The sequence below is a fragment of the Amphiura filiformis genome, chromosome 1 (genome assembly GCF_039555335.1).
Source record: "Amphiura filiformis chromosome 1, Afil_fr2py, whole genome shotgun sequence".
Taxonomy (NCBI): Eukaryota; Metazoa; Echinodermata; class Ophiuroidea; order Amphilepidida; family Amphiuridae; genus Amphiura; species Amphiura filiformis.
The window spans coordinates 68,827,861-68,844,705 of NC_092628.1; the positions used below are offsets into that span (position 1 = coordinate 68,827,861).

General features: G+C 36.1%; 1 protein-coding gene across 1 annotated transcript in view; it reads right to left on the reverse strand.

The window, feature by feature from the left end:
• Positions 1 to 411: 411 nt before the first annotated feature.
• Positions 412 to 16,845, reverse strand: part of LOC140152043 (uncharacterized) — a 31,767-nt gene continuing 15,333 nt past the window's right edge. The window contains exons 2-5 of the mRNA XM_072174347.1: positions 13,746 to 13,843; positions 9,081 to 9,195; positions 6,737 to 6,846; positions 412 to 3,797 (exon numbers count right to left, since the gene is read on the reverse strand). Of these exons, the coding sequence (XP_072030448.1) occupies positions 3,649 to 3,797; positions 6,737 to 6,846; positions 9,081 to 9,195; positions 13,746 to 13,815 (444 nt within the window). The 5' untranslated portion in view covers positions 13,816 to 13,843 and the 3' untranslated portion in view covers positions 412 to 3,648. The remainder of the gene's footprint in view (positions 3,798 to 6,736; positions 6,847 to 9,080; positions 9,196 to 13,745; positions 13,844 to 16,845) is intronic.

Sequence of the window (16,845 nt, forward strand, 5' to 3'; positions counted from 1 at the left end):
TTCAAATAATTGGTAACAATGATGATGGCAAAAAAGATGACAGAAAAACCTATTCATGGCTTGATTTTTGATTTATAAAACCTTTCTTTTCATAAGATACTGCATATTTATGAATATTATGAATCATCCAGGTAGATAAATAGTTGGACTAAATTTATAATTCTGTTCAACTGGACTTACTGTTTTAGATGGCTACAGTATCATGTCATATCCAAGATGCATCATCAGGCCAATTCAAGATCAGTAGGCCTGATGACGTGATACTGTAGGCATCTAAACAGCGAGTTCAGTTGAACAGAATTATCACATTGAATCAAAAGACAGTCATTATAGTCACTTAAGCCATTTTCTGATGAGCCTTTGTGGTACATATTGTAACATCATTTGAAATCATTCATGCAATTTAGATATACTTTTAAACAAAATAAACTTATTTGACAAATTGTTCACTTCTACACTAGGTAACAAAAATATAACTGGAAATGAAATGTAAATCATTTCAATGACAATATTTACACCAACTGATATAGCTACTAAATAGAACATGATTAATGATCAATTGAAAACAAAAGAAAGACAAGATCTGAAAATAAGCACAATTTTTCCTGTTTTTTTGTATAATATTGTGCAATTTTGTTGATACTTATCGAGTTATCTCCTATGTGCACTTAACTGTATTCCGATACTAACATAAAATTATTTTTCAAGAGTCAAGGTCTACCTCAATGTTTTATACCACTGAAGCATCAAAATTACTCATTTGTAAGCACTTTAACAACATATTCAATAATGTCAATGATGCATGCAAATGAGCAACATAAAATGTATAGCTACATAAAAGATGGTTAGTATGATGATTAAACCTAGCATAAATGTGCGAATAATAATCTGCTTTTATTCAGACAAGATTCTATAATTCATATTTTATCTTTTATCATGAGTCAAATCAAATATACACTATCAACATATGGCTTAACTGCACAATGGATGCTAGTCCTTCTTGTCTAACATATCCAAATAACTTTCAATATCCAAGTCCACTTTTACAGATGTGAATGCACAAATTCAACAGTCTCTACCATTTTTCTGTAAAGCAAGAAATTTCAATAAGGTTTTTATTTTTTGCTCTTTATGCAGTTAAATTTGCAAAAATATTTGTGACCCATATGGTTGAAAATGTTGCATTTGAAACCTCATATAAACCAAACCACAAAATGGTTCAGAACTGCAGAAATTGTGTGGTTAATTACAAATGGGATCAAATAAGGCCAAATACGGTATATCTGTCTGTTCAGGATTTGAGCTATTCCAATTAAAATCCATACATCGATTATGGAAAACATGACCTTAATCTTCAACACAGGGAGTGTGAATTTCAAATGGGGTTACCAGAATAGATGACTCCATTTGCAATCTACACCCCTGTCATGTCTTCCATAGGGTGTATGGATTTCAACTGGAATAGTCAGTTAAAGGAGTATTTCGTGATCCTATCATCCTCTTTTTATGACTTTTTTCAGTAGATATCCACGAAAACAGCTTTTTCCCAAATTTTTGGTTGATTCCGATTTTGTGTTTGCGAGTTATGCATGATTATGTGTATTGCGCTGCTCCATACACAATGTGTTGTAATTTTATACCAGAACGTAATTCAAATTTGACGATATTTTTGCTAAACTAATTAATCTGCAAGAAATTTGTTGTACATGAACATTATGTAGCCAGTGGTTTCCAGTGGAAATAAAATCTCAACTTTTTTTGAGAAAAGTGGGAGGATGATGCTGTGGATCATAAAATGCCCTTTTAATTGACTGGACAAGTAAGATGGGGTGTAATGTATAACCAAGTACATGACTTGCTGTACAACCTCTACCACCAATTGCCTTGTGCACATAATGCAGATTATCTTAAAATGTAACACAAATACAAGTTGCATTACTTTTGTAATAGAGACTTTGAAAAAGAATTCTTACCCAACTTTACATGTGTAATTCTGTTTACTATAGTTTGATGAGTTCTCGTCTTGTTACATCTTAAAGGCATACATTGCATTTTTCAGAAAGAATATATTCAGCACTTAGTTTCTATATTTGCATACATTATTAATCTTAAATAATATACACATCATATCTATAATTCATATATTTGTTTGCTTGCAGGGTTTAGACAATGAAATTAATATTGGTCATTTTATGTGAATATCTTTTGTTTCATTGTATGTTGTGTGTTACAGAAATCAAATATATTTGGTCCAGCCAAACAACAGAAAAATTCAAAAATCACAGCGAAACAGTGATGATAGAAAATAATTTTGACATAATTTTGTATTTTTCAGAAATATGATACCAATGATGAATACCTTGTCAGCTGACATTTTATGTACAATATTAATTAACAAAATATCAATATTAAGCTACTTCTATATCTATGTACATTACTGTTAAATTAATTCCCATAATGTACCACCATATTGGCATTAGTATCCTAGTCAAATTCACCTGTAACCTATAAACCCTGTGGCAAAGTGCCTAAACCCAAAATGAGATGAGTCTAAAACTAAGTCTGCACTGGGATTCAAGATTCCCTTGGAACATTGATGACCTTGTAATATGTTTCGACTTGTGCATTGCAAAAATATTTTATGACGTTATATTGCAGGTAAGATGCATCAAACATTGCCTTCCGATACACTACTTGCAATCACAGGGTGGCCATTCCTCCTCCATTTAACAAACTAAACTATAGATGTCCACAGTCTTGTAACTGCCTAAGGTGACTCCGAATGCATTTAAAAGTTAGTTCTCCATAGATACATGTATGTATAGGATGTGTCCACTTTTGGAACATGGAACTGGATCCATGGCTTGATGATTAAAATATGTGATCATGTATTGTTTGAACTGTGTGTCTGTGATTCATACATTATACCTATAGTGATGTGGGGGGTGTATGGGGGTATGCATGCATTTATAAATATCGGCAAATAAGGACACACACATGAAAAACCTCTGTGTAACTGCGATTCTTGGATTGTGTGTTTAGATCTAATACAGCATAAGAATATGTTATAGCATTGGCCATGGTTAATTTGCAGGTGCAGTGTCAGTCTGCACTTGGACAGTGAAAACTTAACCAAATCCACAGTTAGGCCAAAAGAAAATCCCAAATGTTTGTCCCCAATTGGATAGTAAAAATAGGGTGGGTGGACATCCTCATTTGCCGGTGTTTACACATGGGTTGGGGTGTGTGTGAGGGTATAGGGTGTGCAGGTACACAAATACATAGCTACAATTTCATCAAAGTTTATAAGCAACCTTAAAATAAAGCACTTTGTTAATACTTTATCTGACTTTCTATCCACAAAAGGTTAAAGTAGAAATATGCACACTATATATCCAGCACATGTTGTGTTAATGCTGCACTGAATGCACCCCAATATTTTTATAATAGTTCAGCCAGATCATTTATTTCATTTGACTAAATGGTACCAATAGTCTTGCCTATATCCTTTGATAAAACTATATCTACTACATGTCAACCACATTGAATGATATTGAGGTTACAATAACATTACCATGGCTTATGTATTAGAAAAAACACAATACAAAGCTAATTCATCATTCACAGTATAAAATAATACATATAGATTCAAAGGTGGACAGATCTTGCTTGTTGTGCTGCTTGTTTAGCTTGTCTTACAGCCTCTGTTGCTCTCTTTCTTTCTAATAGTCTAGAGCCTTCAAATCTACCTTCATTCCGTGGCAGGCCACTGGTGCCATCTGTAAATGTTAACAAACCTGTGTGAAGGAGAAAAAAAGTCAGAAATAGGTAAAAGGTTTATAGCTTCGTACTGATGCATTAAAAAGAGACATTTATATATATAAATAGGTATATTCTTTTGGTTTGTTTAAATTTTTTGGATTCTGATGGTTGTTTCAAAAGACTAGCCTGTCTGTAAAGGTTATAGAAATACATTTTAGTAGTCATTTCTGGGGAGTAGTTGGGGAGAGCGGGTTGACACCTTGCACCACTGAGGTCCCGGGTTCAAGCCCGACCATGCCCAAGGACTGTATGTGCACTTGGTGTATCCCGATCCATGCTCGCTCTCGCAGGTTTTCTCCGGGATCTCCGGTTTCCTTCATACATTAAGCCATCAGATCTTGTAAAGATTCCACCCCTATTACTACTACTCACCTAAGCCACTGACTTTGCCATCTCTAAACTCAGCTTCATACATCATACCATCAGATCTAGTACAGATTCCACCCCTATAACTACTACTCACCTAAGCCACTGACTTTGCCATCTCTAAACTCACATTCATACATCATACCATCAGATCTAGTATAGATTCCACCCCTATAACTACTACTCACTCAAGCCACTGACTTTGCCATCTCTAAACTCACATTCATACATCATACCGTCAGATCTAGTAAAGATTTCACCCCTATAACTACAACTCACCTAAGCCACTGACTTTGCCATCTCTAAACTCGCCTTCATACATCATACCATCAGATCTAGTACAGATTCCACCCCTATAACTACTACTCACCTAAGCCACTGACTTTGCCATCTCTAAACTCGCCTTCATACATCATACCATCTGATCTAGTAAAGATTCCACCCCTATAACTACTACTCACCCAAGCCACTGACTTTGCCATCTCTAAACTCGCCTTCATACATCATACCATCAGATCTATTATAGATTCCACCCCTATAACTACTACTCACTCAAGCCACTGACTTTGCCATCTCTAAACTCGTCTTCATACATCATACCGTCAGATCTAGTAAAGATTTCACCTCTATAACTACAACTCACCTAAGCCACTGACTTTGCCATCTCTAAACTCACCTTCATACATCATACCATCAGATCTAGTACAGATTCCACCCCTATAACTACTACTCACCTAAGCCACTGACTTTGCCATCTCTAAACTCGCCTTCATACATCATACCATCAGATCTAGTAAAGATTCCACCCCTATAACTACTACTCACCTAAGCCACTGACTTTGCCATCTCTAAACTCGCCTTCATACATCATACCATCAGATCTAGTACAGATTCCACCCCTATAACTACTACTCACTCAAGCCACTGACTTTGCCATCTCTAAACTCACCTTCATACATCATACCATCAGATCTAGTATAGATTCCACCCCTATAACTACTACTCACTCAAGCCACTGACTTTGCCATCTCTAAACTCACATTCATACATCATACCGTCAGATCTAGTAAAGATTTCACCCCTATAACTACTACTCACCTAAGCCACTGACTTTGCCATCTCTAAACTCACCTTCATACATCATACCATCAGATCTAGTAAAGATTCCACCCCTATAACTACTACTTACCTAAGCCACTGACTTTGCCATCTCTAAACTCCCCTTCATACATCATACCGTCAGATCTAGTAAAGATTTCACCCCTATAACTACTACTCACCCAAGCCACTGACTTTGCCATCTCTAAACTCGCCTTCATACATCATACCATCAGATCTAGTAAAGATTCCACCCCTATAACTACTACTCACCTAAGCCACTGACTTTGCCATCTCTAAACTCGCCTTCATACATCATACCATCAGATCTAGTAAAGATTTCACCCCTATAACTACTACTCACCTAAGCCACTGACTTTGCCATCTCTAAACTCACCTTCATACATCATACCATCAGATCTAGTAAAGATTACACCCTATAACTACTACTCACCTAAGCCACTGACTTTGCCATCTCTAAACTCGCCTTCATACATCATACCATCAGATCTAGTAAAGATTCCACCCTATAACTACTACTCACCTAAGCCACTGACTTTGCCATCTCGAAACTAACCTTCACACATCATACCGTCAGATCTAGTAAAGATTCCACCCTATAACTACTACTCACCTAAGCCACTGACTTTGCCATCTCTAAACTCACCTTCATACATCATACCATCAGATCTAGTAAAGATTCCACCCTATAACTACAACTCACCTAAGCCACTGACTTTGCCATCTCCAAACTCACCTTCATACATCATACCATCAGATCTAGTAAAGATTCCACCCTATAACTACTACTCACCTAAGCCACTGACTTTGCCATCTCTAAACTCACCTTCATACATCATACCATCAGATCTAGTAAAGATTCCACCCCTATAACTACAACTCGCCTAAGCCACTGACTTTGCCATCTCTAAACTCGCCTTCATACATCATACCGTCAGATCTAGTAAAGATTCCACCCCTATAACTACAACTCACCTAAGCCACTGACTTTGCCATCACCAAACTCAGCTTCATACATCATACCATCAGATCTAGTACAGATTCCACCCCTATAACTACTACTCACCTAAGCCACTGACTTTGCCATCTCTAAACTCGCCTTCATACATCATACCATCAGATCTAGTACAGATTCCACCCCTATAACTACTACTCACCCAAGCCACTGACTTTGCCATCTCTAAACTCGCCTTCATACATCATACCATCAGATCTAGTACAGATTCCACCCCTATAACTACTACTCACCTAAGCCACTGACTTTGCCATCTCTAAACTCACCTTCATACATCATACCATCAGATCTAGTAAAGATTCCACCCTATAACTACTACTCACCTAAGCCACTGACTTTGCCATCTCTAAACTCACCTTCATACATCATACCATCAGATCTAGTACAGATTCCACCCCTATAACTACTACTCACCTAAGCCACTGACTTTGCCATCTCTAAACTCGCCTTCATACATCATACCATCTGATCTAGTAAAGATTCCATAGCCATTAAATTTACCCTGTGCAAATTCACCTGCATATCTGTTGGAAATAAACACACATGTAAATTCAAAAGGTTGGGAGGGCTTATATACAACTTTATTTGATTATGTGTTGAACAATTTTCAGATCAACATCACCTGACAAGATCTACAGAAAACTGATTTCAAATATAAAAGGTACAAAATGTGCCATGTTAAAGCTTTCAACTAACTTTTGTAAAGGTCAGGTCTCATAAAGTCAGTTCTTAAGCTTAGGGGGGAAATGCAAGCAAAAAGGTGGTTCAGTATTTTTCATTTTCCAATTACTACAGTTCATCCAATGATAAACATGTACCTGGCAACTACTACATCATAAGCATTTATTCTTATTGCCTTGTGTACATGTTTCCTGTAGGTGGTCCAAAACCAATATACAAGGTGCATGTAACTTTGTTTTTCTGTGTAGTAAGACATGCTGCAAATACCAATTATTCAAATTGTTAAGTAAGTTAGAGGTGCAAATATAGACCTGAAGCAATTCAAGCGATTCTCAATATCATCAGCATGCTACGATAATTGTCTACATCATTTTTTTGTAATTTTGAGAACAAAGTATATAATATTGTTCAAGCATGCAACAGTTACATAATCACCCTAATTATTTCTGATTATTCCCTTTAATTGATCTCATTATCATTTATTCATGTGGTAAGATTGGTGAATAAATATGTTTAAATGCATGCTTGAAGCATGTTTTGTACTTTGTTCTCAAAATTACAAAAAAATGACTTAAACAATTATCGTAGCAGGCTGGTGATATGCGTCATTGATTTTATCTTGTTTGTAAATAATATCCAGGAGCAAGCTGTTTGGATACATATTTGCTCATGCATTTTATGCATGAAAATCTTTTTTTTCTTCTGGATTTCGTAAATAAAACAATGATATGCGACATCCCTCCAAAAAGAATATCACACACCCTAAATAATAGGAACAAACTTTTTTGTTTTTGAATGTCTGCATGTTTGTTTAGCCTTATCATCCCTCTTTTCAATCTCAAACAAGTTTTTAAAAATTCAACCAAGATATAGAGAGAGTCACACAACCTTTTTAATACAATTTAAATTCGCTTTTCAATTATTATTTCACACACTTGTAACACATGGCAACTAAGCATGCCATGTTATTTCAAGTAGAAAAACAATCAAACAGATATCAAACAAAAGATTCATCTTCAAACATAATTATTCTTCTAAATAATCATATCTTGCTAACTACCCTTGGAAAACCACTTGGGAATCTAAAGTGTGGTTTGCTGTCCGAGTACTGCCTTTGGACTGCTGCATTATTACAAAAGAGGAGTTTGTATCCTGGGAGTTATTATGGAATGACATTGATTGCTTCTGGTTTATACCAGGCTCAAAATGGAGCCCATGGGTATGGACGGACGGACGACCATTCTTATAATAACATGATCTGTCAAACTAGTTTTTCAAGGAATAGATCAAAATGAATAGATCAAAATAAAATCAGAACCAGGTTCAACAAACATTTTGCTTGATGTGGAAATTGTACCTGCATATATCAATAAAGTAGACATTTCACTTTCATAACCACTGTACTTGCCAGTGGCTTAGTGTAAGTCACCCTATCGGGGTCACGGGCCTGATGAGCGCTGATGGGGGGGCACAAGCCATTTTTTGGCAATTTTCCTATGGGATTTTCTAAAGTTTCAAAATGATAGGGGGAGGCATGTGCTCCCCAATGCCCCTATGACACTACATCACTTGTACTTGCAGTTTCTTTTTTAATATATTCAGGAGTGCTGATTATTCTATCCCATGTCCCTGTATTTAAGGGAAAGATATTGCGATTGTGCTAAAGTTATGTTGTTACAAAGATCACAACTTTGTCTGTCATATTTTATGGAATGAGTTGCTCTCATGAGACAGGACTTTGCTAATTTGTGTATGGGTTATCTTTATCTTATTAATCTATTAGTACCGCTATCTTTAATATATCTATTTTTATTAGTTCTTATGACCCTATTGAACATAAAGGAACATTTTAAAATTTCTCATCTGTGCAAAAGTGCCAAGTGCAAAGACCCTATATTTGATCAACAAATGCTTCCAAGTTTCACTATCCATTCCTTCAAACCCCTGTCAGGAGTCTCAGCTCCTTATCATCCCTTCCCCCTTTGCATCCAAATTCTACGCTAGGTGTAAGCATCAGGTTCTATTGCTCCACCAAAGAAAAAAGTCTGACAAATCCTTCCAATCAGTTAATACTTACTTAGATCCATCAGCAAACTCAATTACACCTGGGCCTTGACATAAACCCTGCTCGAAATGTCCTGTGTAGCGAGATCCATCTGCTAGGGACAGTTGACCCTTGCCTTGTCTCTTTCCTGTTTAATAAAGAACACATTTGGAATCAAACATTGATATTTTATTTGAATATAGAGGAGGGGACAACAGAAATAAACACATTTTGTTTTTAAAATTTAAGAATAACTCAGAACCAGTGCATAATATGTGATGCGATCTGCTGCATGGGGGGAAAAAAAGAGGCATTTTTGAACATTGAGTTACTATATTTATCAACTTATACAAACATTAGGCTATCATATAATACTGAAAACACCAAGGTCCGTATGCACAAAAGAGTTTAAAGCTAGACCTGGAATTTAGTCCCAGGAGAAAGGATATTTTCCTTCATATTTGCTTAATTTATTTTGACCTCGCGATCCTAGGAGAGGCGAGCGGAGCGCCGAAGGCACAACAGAGTGACGAAGCCGCGACAGCAAACGCCGCAGGTGTAGAATAAGATAGTGGTGCTCTCACTACGGTGCTCTAGGCAAAGCCTTGTTGAAAGGCTAAGCATACTTGGTTCTTAAGTTCTAAAGTTTTGTGATGTCTATTTTCTCATGTATTTTTTTTTGTTTACTCCATATTTTTGCCTTTATCTCAATTTCAAATTTGATACCTTTTGGTCTCCATGGACCTGATCGTGTCACATATATCAAAAAGTTTTAGAAATCGCCCAGAAGTGAAAGAGCTATATCAATGAAATTTTGTCAGTGCAATCACTGGTCCTTATGTACACTATGGTGCAAAAATGGTCTCATATGTATGTTTACTTTTTTTACTGGCAACGCTAGATGCTAATAACCTGCTGCCCCAGTTACTACTGCGCATAAACTGCAAGATTGAGAAAATTGAGGCAAGCAGCGTTATTAAGATCCTGCATTTGAAGGGTTGCAGTGCCTAGAAAATCGATGATGAAATGAAAGTTATCTTGGTGGTGATTGTGATATTGTCACTGTTGCTTTTGGAAAATGAATTTTATTTCATCACAGATTTTTTGGGCACTGTAACCCTTAAAATGGAAACGTAATCATGCTACATGCCTCAATTTTCTCCATTTTGCTGGTTATGCGGTTACATAGGCAGGTACTGACATCTAGCGCCTGTAAAAAAAGTAAACATTCTTATGAGACCATTTTTGCATCATAGTGTACATAAGGACCAGTGATTGCACTGACAAAATTTCATTGATATAGCTCTTTCACTTCTGGGCGATTTCTAAAACTTTTTGATACCCCCTCGTAACTTGCATCCCAAAGCAAAATGCTCCAAATTTCAAAGCAACGTTCTCTTTAAATATGGGTTTTTATGCAGTCACTATGTGCTACATTTCTACTAAAATTTCACACACTTTATGCCACACTAATTAAAAGCATACCTCAAAAGATACAGCTCATCATCTTTGACAGATTCATCAATATATCTAATTACAATATGATGGCGACTCATCTCAAGTCTAGTATTGCAACTTAATTGCTTTTTACCCTCTTGAATTATTATCAAATAAAGAAACCACTTACAACCAAAGTATTAAAATCCCACTATCGTGGAGCTTATAAATTCTAGCTTCATGTCACCACCCGTCCGTGTCAAAAATAGTTGCTTGTTTGCGGTAACCCAGTTGATCCTTAAAAAAATGCTAACCCACTCATCTCACTCAAAAATTAAACAAAACTGGGTCCTCATCCCTGGGCACATTTAGTCTAGTATGGTCAAGTCTTGGAAAAAGCTTCCGTCTAGGGTGCCCTGCTCATTTTTTAAAGTACCAAACCCACCTCCCCCCTCCCCCACACACACCCCAACACACAAAAGTGGGGTTCTTTTTTGCAAGGTAGGTTAAAGATTGATTTGAGATGGGGTGGGGAATGCTTCCTTGGCATGTCCACTGGAGGACACCACAGATGCATGACAGTGATTTAACAATTGAATCTCCCATTCCGTCTGCACACTGGCTGCTCTTCCCCCATTTACAGCTTGGTTGTGAAAACATATCCCCACTCACCCATGCATTATACACATAAGTAGGTCCCTGGGCATTTTGCAAAATGCATTTCAATCACACTATGTTGTATAGATAGATGTTGACAATAAATATTTGATTTCTTCGGATTCAAATGGAGCAGAACGATAACAAGTTTATTTACAGCAGCAAAATGTCTCACAACAAACATTAAATCATTTTTATTACCAATGGGCTATTCCATTTTATATCCACACTACTTCAGTGGAAGATTATGGAAATATCTTCCACAGGGGGAACATGAATTTCAATTAATACATTAGCAGCTCCATTTGTAACTCACCCTCTCTCAGTGGAAGATTCAGGTTGAATCTTTCGTAAAGGGTGTATGAAATTCAAATGGAGCTGCCTAATGGGTCATTCCATTTGAAATTCATGTTCCCCCTGTGGAAGATATTTCCACAATCTTCCACAGGGTTAGTGTGGATTTTAAATAGAATAGCCCTATTTGGCTAAAAGTACGTAGTATGTACACGAAGCAGTGTGATTTTTGCTTGCCATTTTCCCTAGCTGTAGTCACTTTTATTCCTAGAATTAGTATTTGCATATATACAACAACCCTGACTTTTGTACATGGTGGCAGAAACATGCAGCTGTTATTTTATTTTATCTCCCCAAATTTAAAGAGCAACCCCATTTGTCAGTCTAAATTAAGAGTTACAAATGCGCATTTCAATAGGGAATAGTTTACAGTTGATTGATCACAAACAAAACCAACCACAGTTATGTTCATATGAATACCTCAACTTCTGGATTTCTGGATTTTGAAACCCTTGGGAGTTTTTAGGCATGGTGTTGGCTGTGAATAAAAGGATTTTTTTTCTTCTAAAACCTAAGATTTTCTTTGGGATGGGGGGGGGGCAGGGTTGGGCATTGGTTATAATAATATGATTTTTTTTCGCTAAAGCTAGAGTGATCCAGAGAAAATACCATAAACTTCCCCCACAATGCATTTCTTCCCTGTACTGATTTGCTATTCAGCACAACATGGGTCAATAGTGATGAAAAAGTACCTCAATTAACAGAGCTCATCCAGATCTTGCAAATTATTGAGGTATTTCTTGTCACTATCGCCCCATGTTACACTGAATGGCAAATCAGTACAGGAAAGAAATGCATTGTGGGAAGTGTAAGATATCTTCTTTGAGAGTGATCCAACTTGTTATTAGCTGGTTCAGATCTATTTGGCTATAGATGTTTAGTCACAAACAATTAACAAATTGTTCACTCAAAATCATGTGATAAACCATAAGTTATTTAGTCACAACTAAATGACTACTTGTGTATCAAAAGGTTTTGATACACAAATAGTCATTTAGTTGTAAAATAATTAGCCGTTTAGTGAGCCTATCTGACTAGTTAGTTGCCAAGTCGCAACCAAATATTAAAATTATGTTATTTTTTTCACAATGACTTGGAATTTGAATAATGCAAGTTTTCCCTCCACCTGAACATCCCATTACAAAAAGCCTCCATGGTCAATGTGCCAGCACTCATCAACAATAACAGTCAGAGAAAATTGCATTTAGCTCAGAGGCATATTATGGTTTACACAAAAAGGATGCCTTCAGGCATAAAAATGGTGGCTGAGCCTGCTCACACGCAAGCAATCCCACCTTAATTGTTACTAATGGTGTTCATTTTACAGCATGAGGTTTATAACAGTGAATGATTGGATGGGAAAAGTGATGTGAGAGAATGAGATGGGATTATCGCTTTATTGATACACATTGTGACACAATTATACACTCGTTGGATTTTAATTCAGTTTTTAATTTGACTTGCAGACATGCAGATTTTGTGGTTATTATTTTTTTAATAATCATACCATAAACAGGTTGTTCATATATTACCAAATTTAGATAAGACATTTTATGCATATAGGATTATATGCTATAATGCTGTCTACTTTAGGTATCAACAATATGAAGCTTTGATATAATGCTGTCTACTGAAGATAGCATTCATGTGAAGATATGATATAATGCTGTCTATGTAGATAGCATAGGCCTACATGAACCTTTGATCTAATGCTATCTACTGTAGATAGCAACCATAGGAAGTTTTGATATAGACAAGTTTACTGTAGATAGCATTCATGCAGTTTTGATATAATGCTGTCTACTATACTGTAGATAGCAACCATATGAAGATTTGACATAATGCTGTCTACTGTAGATAGCATACATGCAGCTTTGCTATTATGCTGTCTACAGTAGATAGTAATCATATGAAGATTTGACATAATGCTGTCTACAGTAGATACCAACCATATGAAAATTTCACATAATGCTGTCTACTGTAGATAGCAATCATATAAAGATCTGATACAATGCTGTCTACTGTTGGTAGGAACAACAAAATGTCAGAGATTCTAGTCAACAAAAACATCAAACATCTGAAATGTCAATTTTTTCGCAGGTTTGAGTATTGTTGGGTAGTACACTGTAATTTCTGTAACTGATGTCTAGGTAGGACATCAAAATGAAACCAAACTGGCCAAAAAAAAAAAAAGGAAAAAAAAAAAAAAGAATGAAGAAAAACAAGGAGGGACCCCTCCTGAGATGCTACCTTCCATCCATTCTCCTTTGTATTCTTCTCCATCAGGATATTTATGAACTCCCTGAGCTGCCATATTCATGTATTATATGCTGGGCTCTGATACAAATCTGTGGTAGCAAAGGAACAGACAAAAACATGAAGAAATAATTAGTATCATTGTAAGACTGTTTATAATGGCAACTATCAATATTATTGCACTTTCAGTGATAATGCTTACTTGCAGACACGGCTGGACACATTGGGTAACTTAGGCGTACCCATTAAAGTGGGGTATTTGTAGGGACATTTTCCTTTCCAATATTAAAAAGAAATATACACAAAATAATGGGACATGTTGCTATAATTGTGGGAAATTTGGGCCAAAAACATCTTGATGGGACATGATGGATCTGGACCATCTCTCAAGAGTATGTCTAACGGAGTACTTATTAAAAGTGAATCCAGACACTTCTTTATTTTATCGGTACATATTTTTTGTTCAAAGATGAGTAAATGTTTGGAGAGTTTGATGCATGTTGTAGTTTATTAGGGAACAAACTAAAAGTTCAATTGTCTTATAAAGGAGTCAGTTTACGATTGCAAAAAACTAATTCAAATTTTGGTCGAAGTTATTCTTTTGAGGTTGTAATTTTCAATATTTCACACTTATGTTACAAGGAGGGAGAGGTGAGCCCCCTAACAAAACCATTTGCATTTCTAAGATGTCATCAAGCTTCTGGGTTGTTAGTCATTTTTACAATGTATTGGCAAATTATACAACTTTATTTCAAAATCATTTATTGCTTGCAATTTATTGTAATATGCAGGACTACTTGCACCTTCTTTATATGAAATATTTCTTCTTTAAAAAATTAAAACAGCAGAGAGAAAGATGAGTGGCGCAATTTTACGACGTGTTATCAACTTCTCGTCAATCAGTAGAGATTTGAAATTTGATCAAGATCTCAAAATTACTCAACTGTGTTGAGTGAACGCTCTATAATGCAAAGTGTGTTTTGACATTTAAACACCTTGCATTTTTCCATCTAAGTAACTCAACATGCTCAGTAGTTATTTAATATTTACAAAGTTTAGGTTATTTCTGACATTGCTTGATAATATTATATTTGAAGTACATTAATTTAACAAAGTCTGCTTTTCATTTACTCCATACTCGGCAGAGGGGTTTGACTCCCACCCTTTTTATTTTACCCCCACCCTTTTTATTGAGGCACCCTTTATACTGAAAATTCCTGACCCCCACGCTTTTTACTGAGGCACCCTTTATACTGAAAATTCTTGACCCCCACCACTTTTTGCTTTTTCCGCTATTTGTAAACTGACAAAGTTGCACGCAATTTGGTTCGAAGTATCAAGTACGCCGAATTCTGCACCTATTTCACATGTGCGAGTCCGATGTTTTTCTCTCCAATAAGTTAATTGATACATTACGTGAACAATGCAAATTATATGTGAAAAACTACTACTGCACTGTAAAATAAGCATTTTAATGAATAACTGTACTTTTATGGTGTTCAAATGTTGTTCTTGTCATGAAACTTGATGTACGCTGTGTTCAGCGACTATATCCTACTTCTTCCGTGTTGCTTCGCTCAATCAATTATGCATGTTAATGCGTCACTCATATACGATCAATGTAAAGAAAAATAACACGTCATGGAAAATCGGACATTTGCATATGACGTAGGTGTTTTGGCAGCGCTTCCGGGGGGAGGATATTGTGTACATTGCACTGGATTCACGTAAACAAGCGCGAGCCTGCATCAAATGGAATTTTATCTTGCGACATAGTGTGCAAGTTTTGGTGATTTTTCTTGGAACTATGATTATTTTATCATTCAATAAAAATATACTGTAAGTTGGAAGAAGCCCCACGCTTTTTATTTTAATCCCACGCTTTATATCAGTCCACGCTTTTTACCCAAAAAGTTTAAGCCCCCACGCTTTCACCAATTTTCAGAATTTCGAACCGGCACGCATTATAAAGCGTGGACTGCCGAGTGTGTACTCACTGCATGTTTTTATTGCCCTCTCTTAGTCTCTTGAAGTAAAGTTACATCCTAGTATCACCCTCCATCTCAAGAACCACTATGGACCACAATGGCCTCATACCAATGGCATAGTTCAATAACCGCAATTAAACAATCATAGTGTAAAATTGACCTCAAGTTGCAGAGTATGAGTTTTGTACCCAAAATTGCAAAGGTTATTCAATGAATGTACAAATGTATTGGGGTTGGAGAACTTTGCCTTGATATATGAGCATGTTGTGGATCCTAGTGTATAATGTGCATGTTTGTACTTGCTTGAAGGCATTTCAAAATATCTAAAATGGTGTCATGATTTTATATCTATCTTTTTTTTCATTTCGAAGTAATTTTTCTCACTTATCATCAAAATGTAAGCTTGGTGGTTAAATAATCAATAGTCAGTTGGTTACATGTGGCGTTGTGGTTGGCTTGAGTAGGCCTCACCATCATGACCATTATTTCAAACATTTTGTTGGGACCTCATGGTCCAGACATGATGCAATGAGCCGTCAAGTGATTGTGGTCAATTATTAGTCTTAGAGGCACTAAACACTGGCCAATTATATGCAAGCCTTAGCCCTGGGACTAAGGATAGAAATATACATGACTGATTACAAATAGAATACTTCAACAAAACATATAGCATATCTAAATAATGTTGACTTTGAAGATCAGGATATTGATGTGAATGTTGAATAGTTAAACTCTTTGTAATTGGCAACTGTTAATTATAGCTAATTAAACTTGATTACAGCATTTTGTCTAATTTTGATAAAAACAATTAATAAATATTTGAAGTAATTTTCCCCTATTGTAACCAAACCCAAACTACCGGCATATTATACCCCTAATATTACATCAGTCTGTTTGACATCATTGAATAGACATATTACACATGTTCAATTGAACAAAATAATATTTCAATTTTTTGTCATAAACTTGACCAAAATTGAACAAAACATGTTGAAATAATATCACCAACCATCTTCTCACTTGTAATTTAGAGATGTGCAATCTAGCAAGAGAGAGCCCTAGCTAGCCTGCCGGATACAGAGCTTGTATTGTGAATTGACTATTCA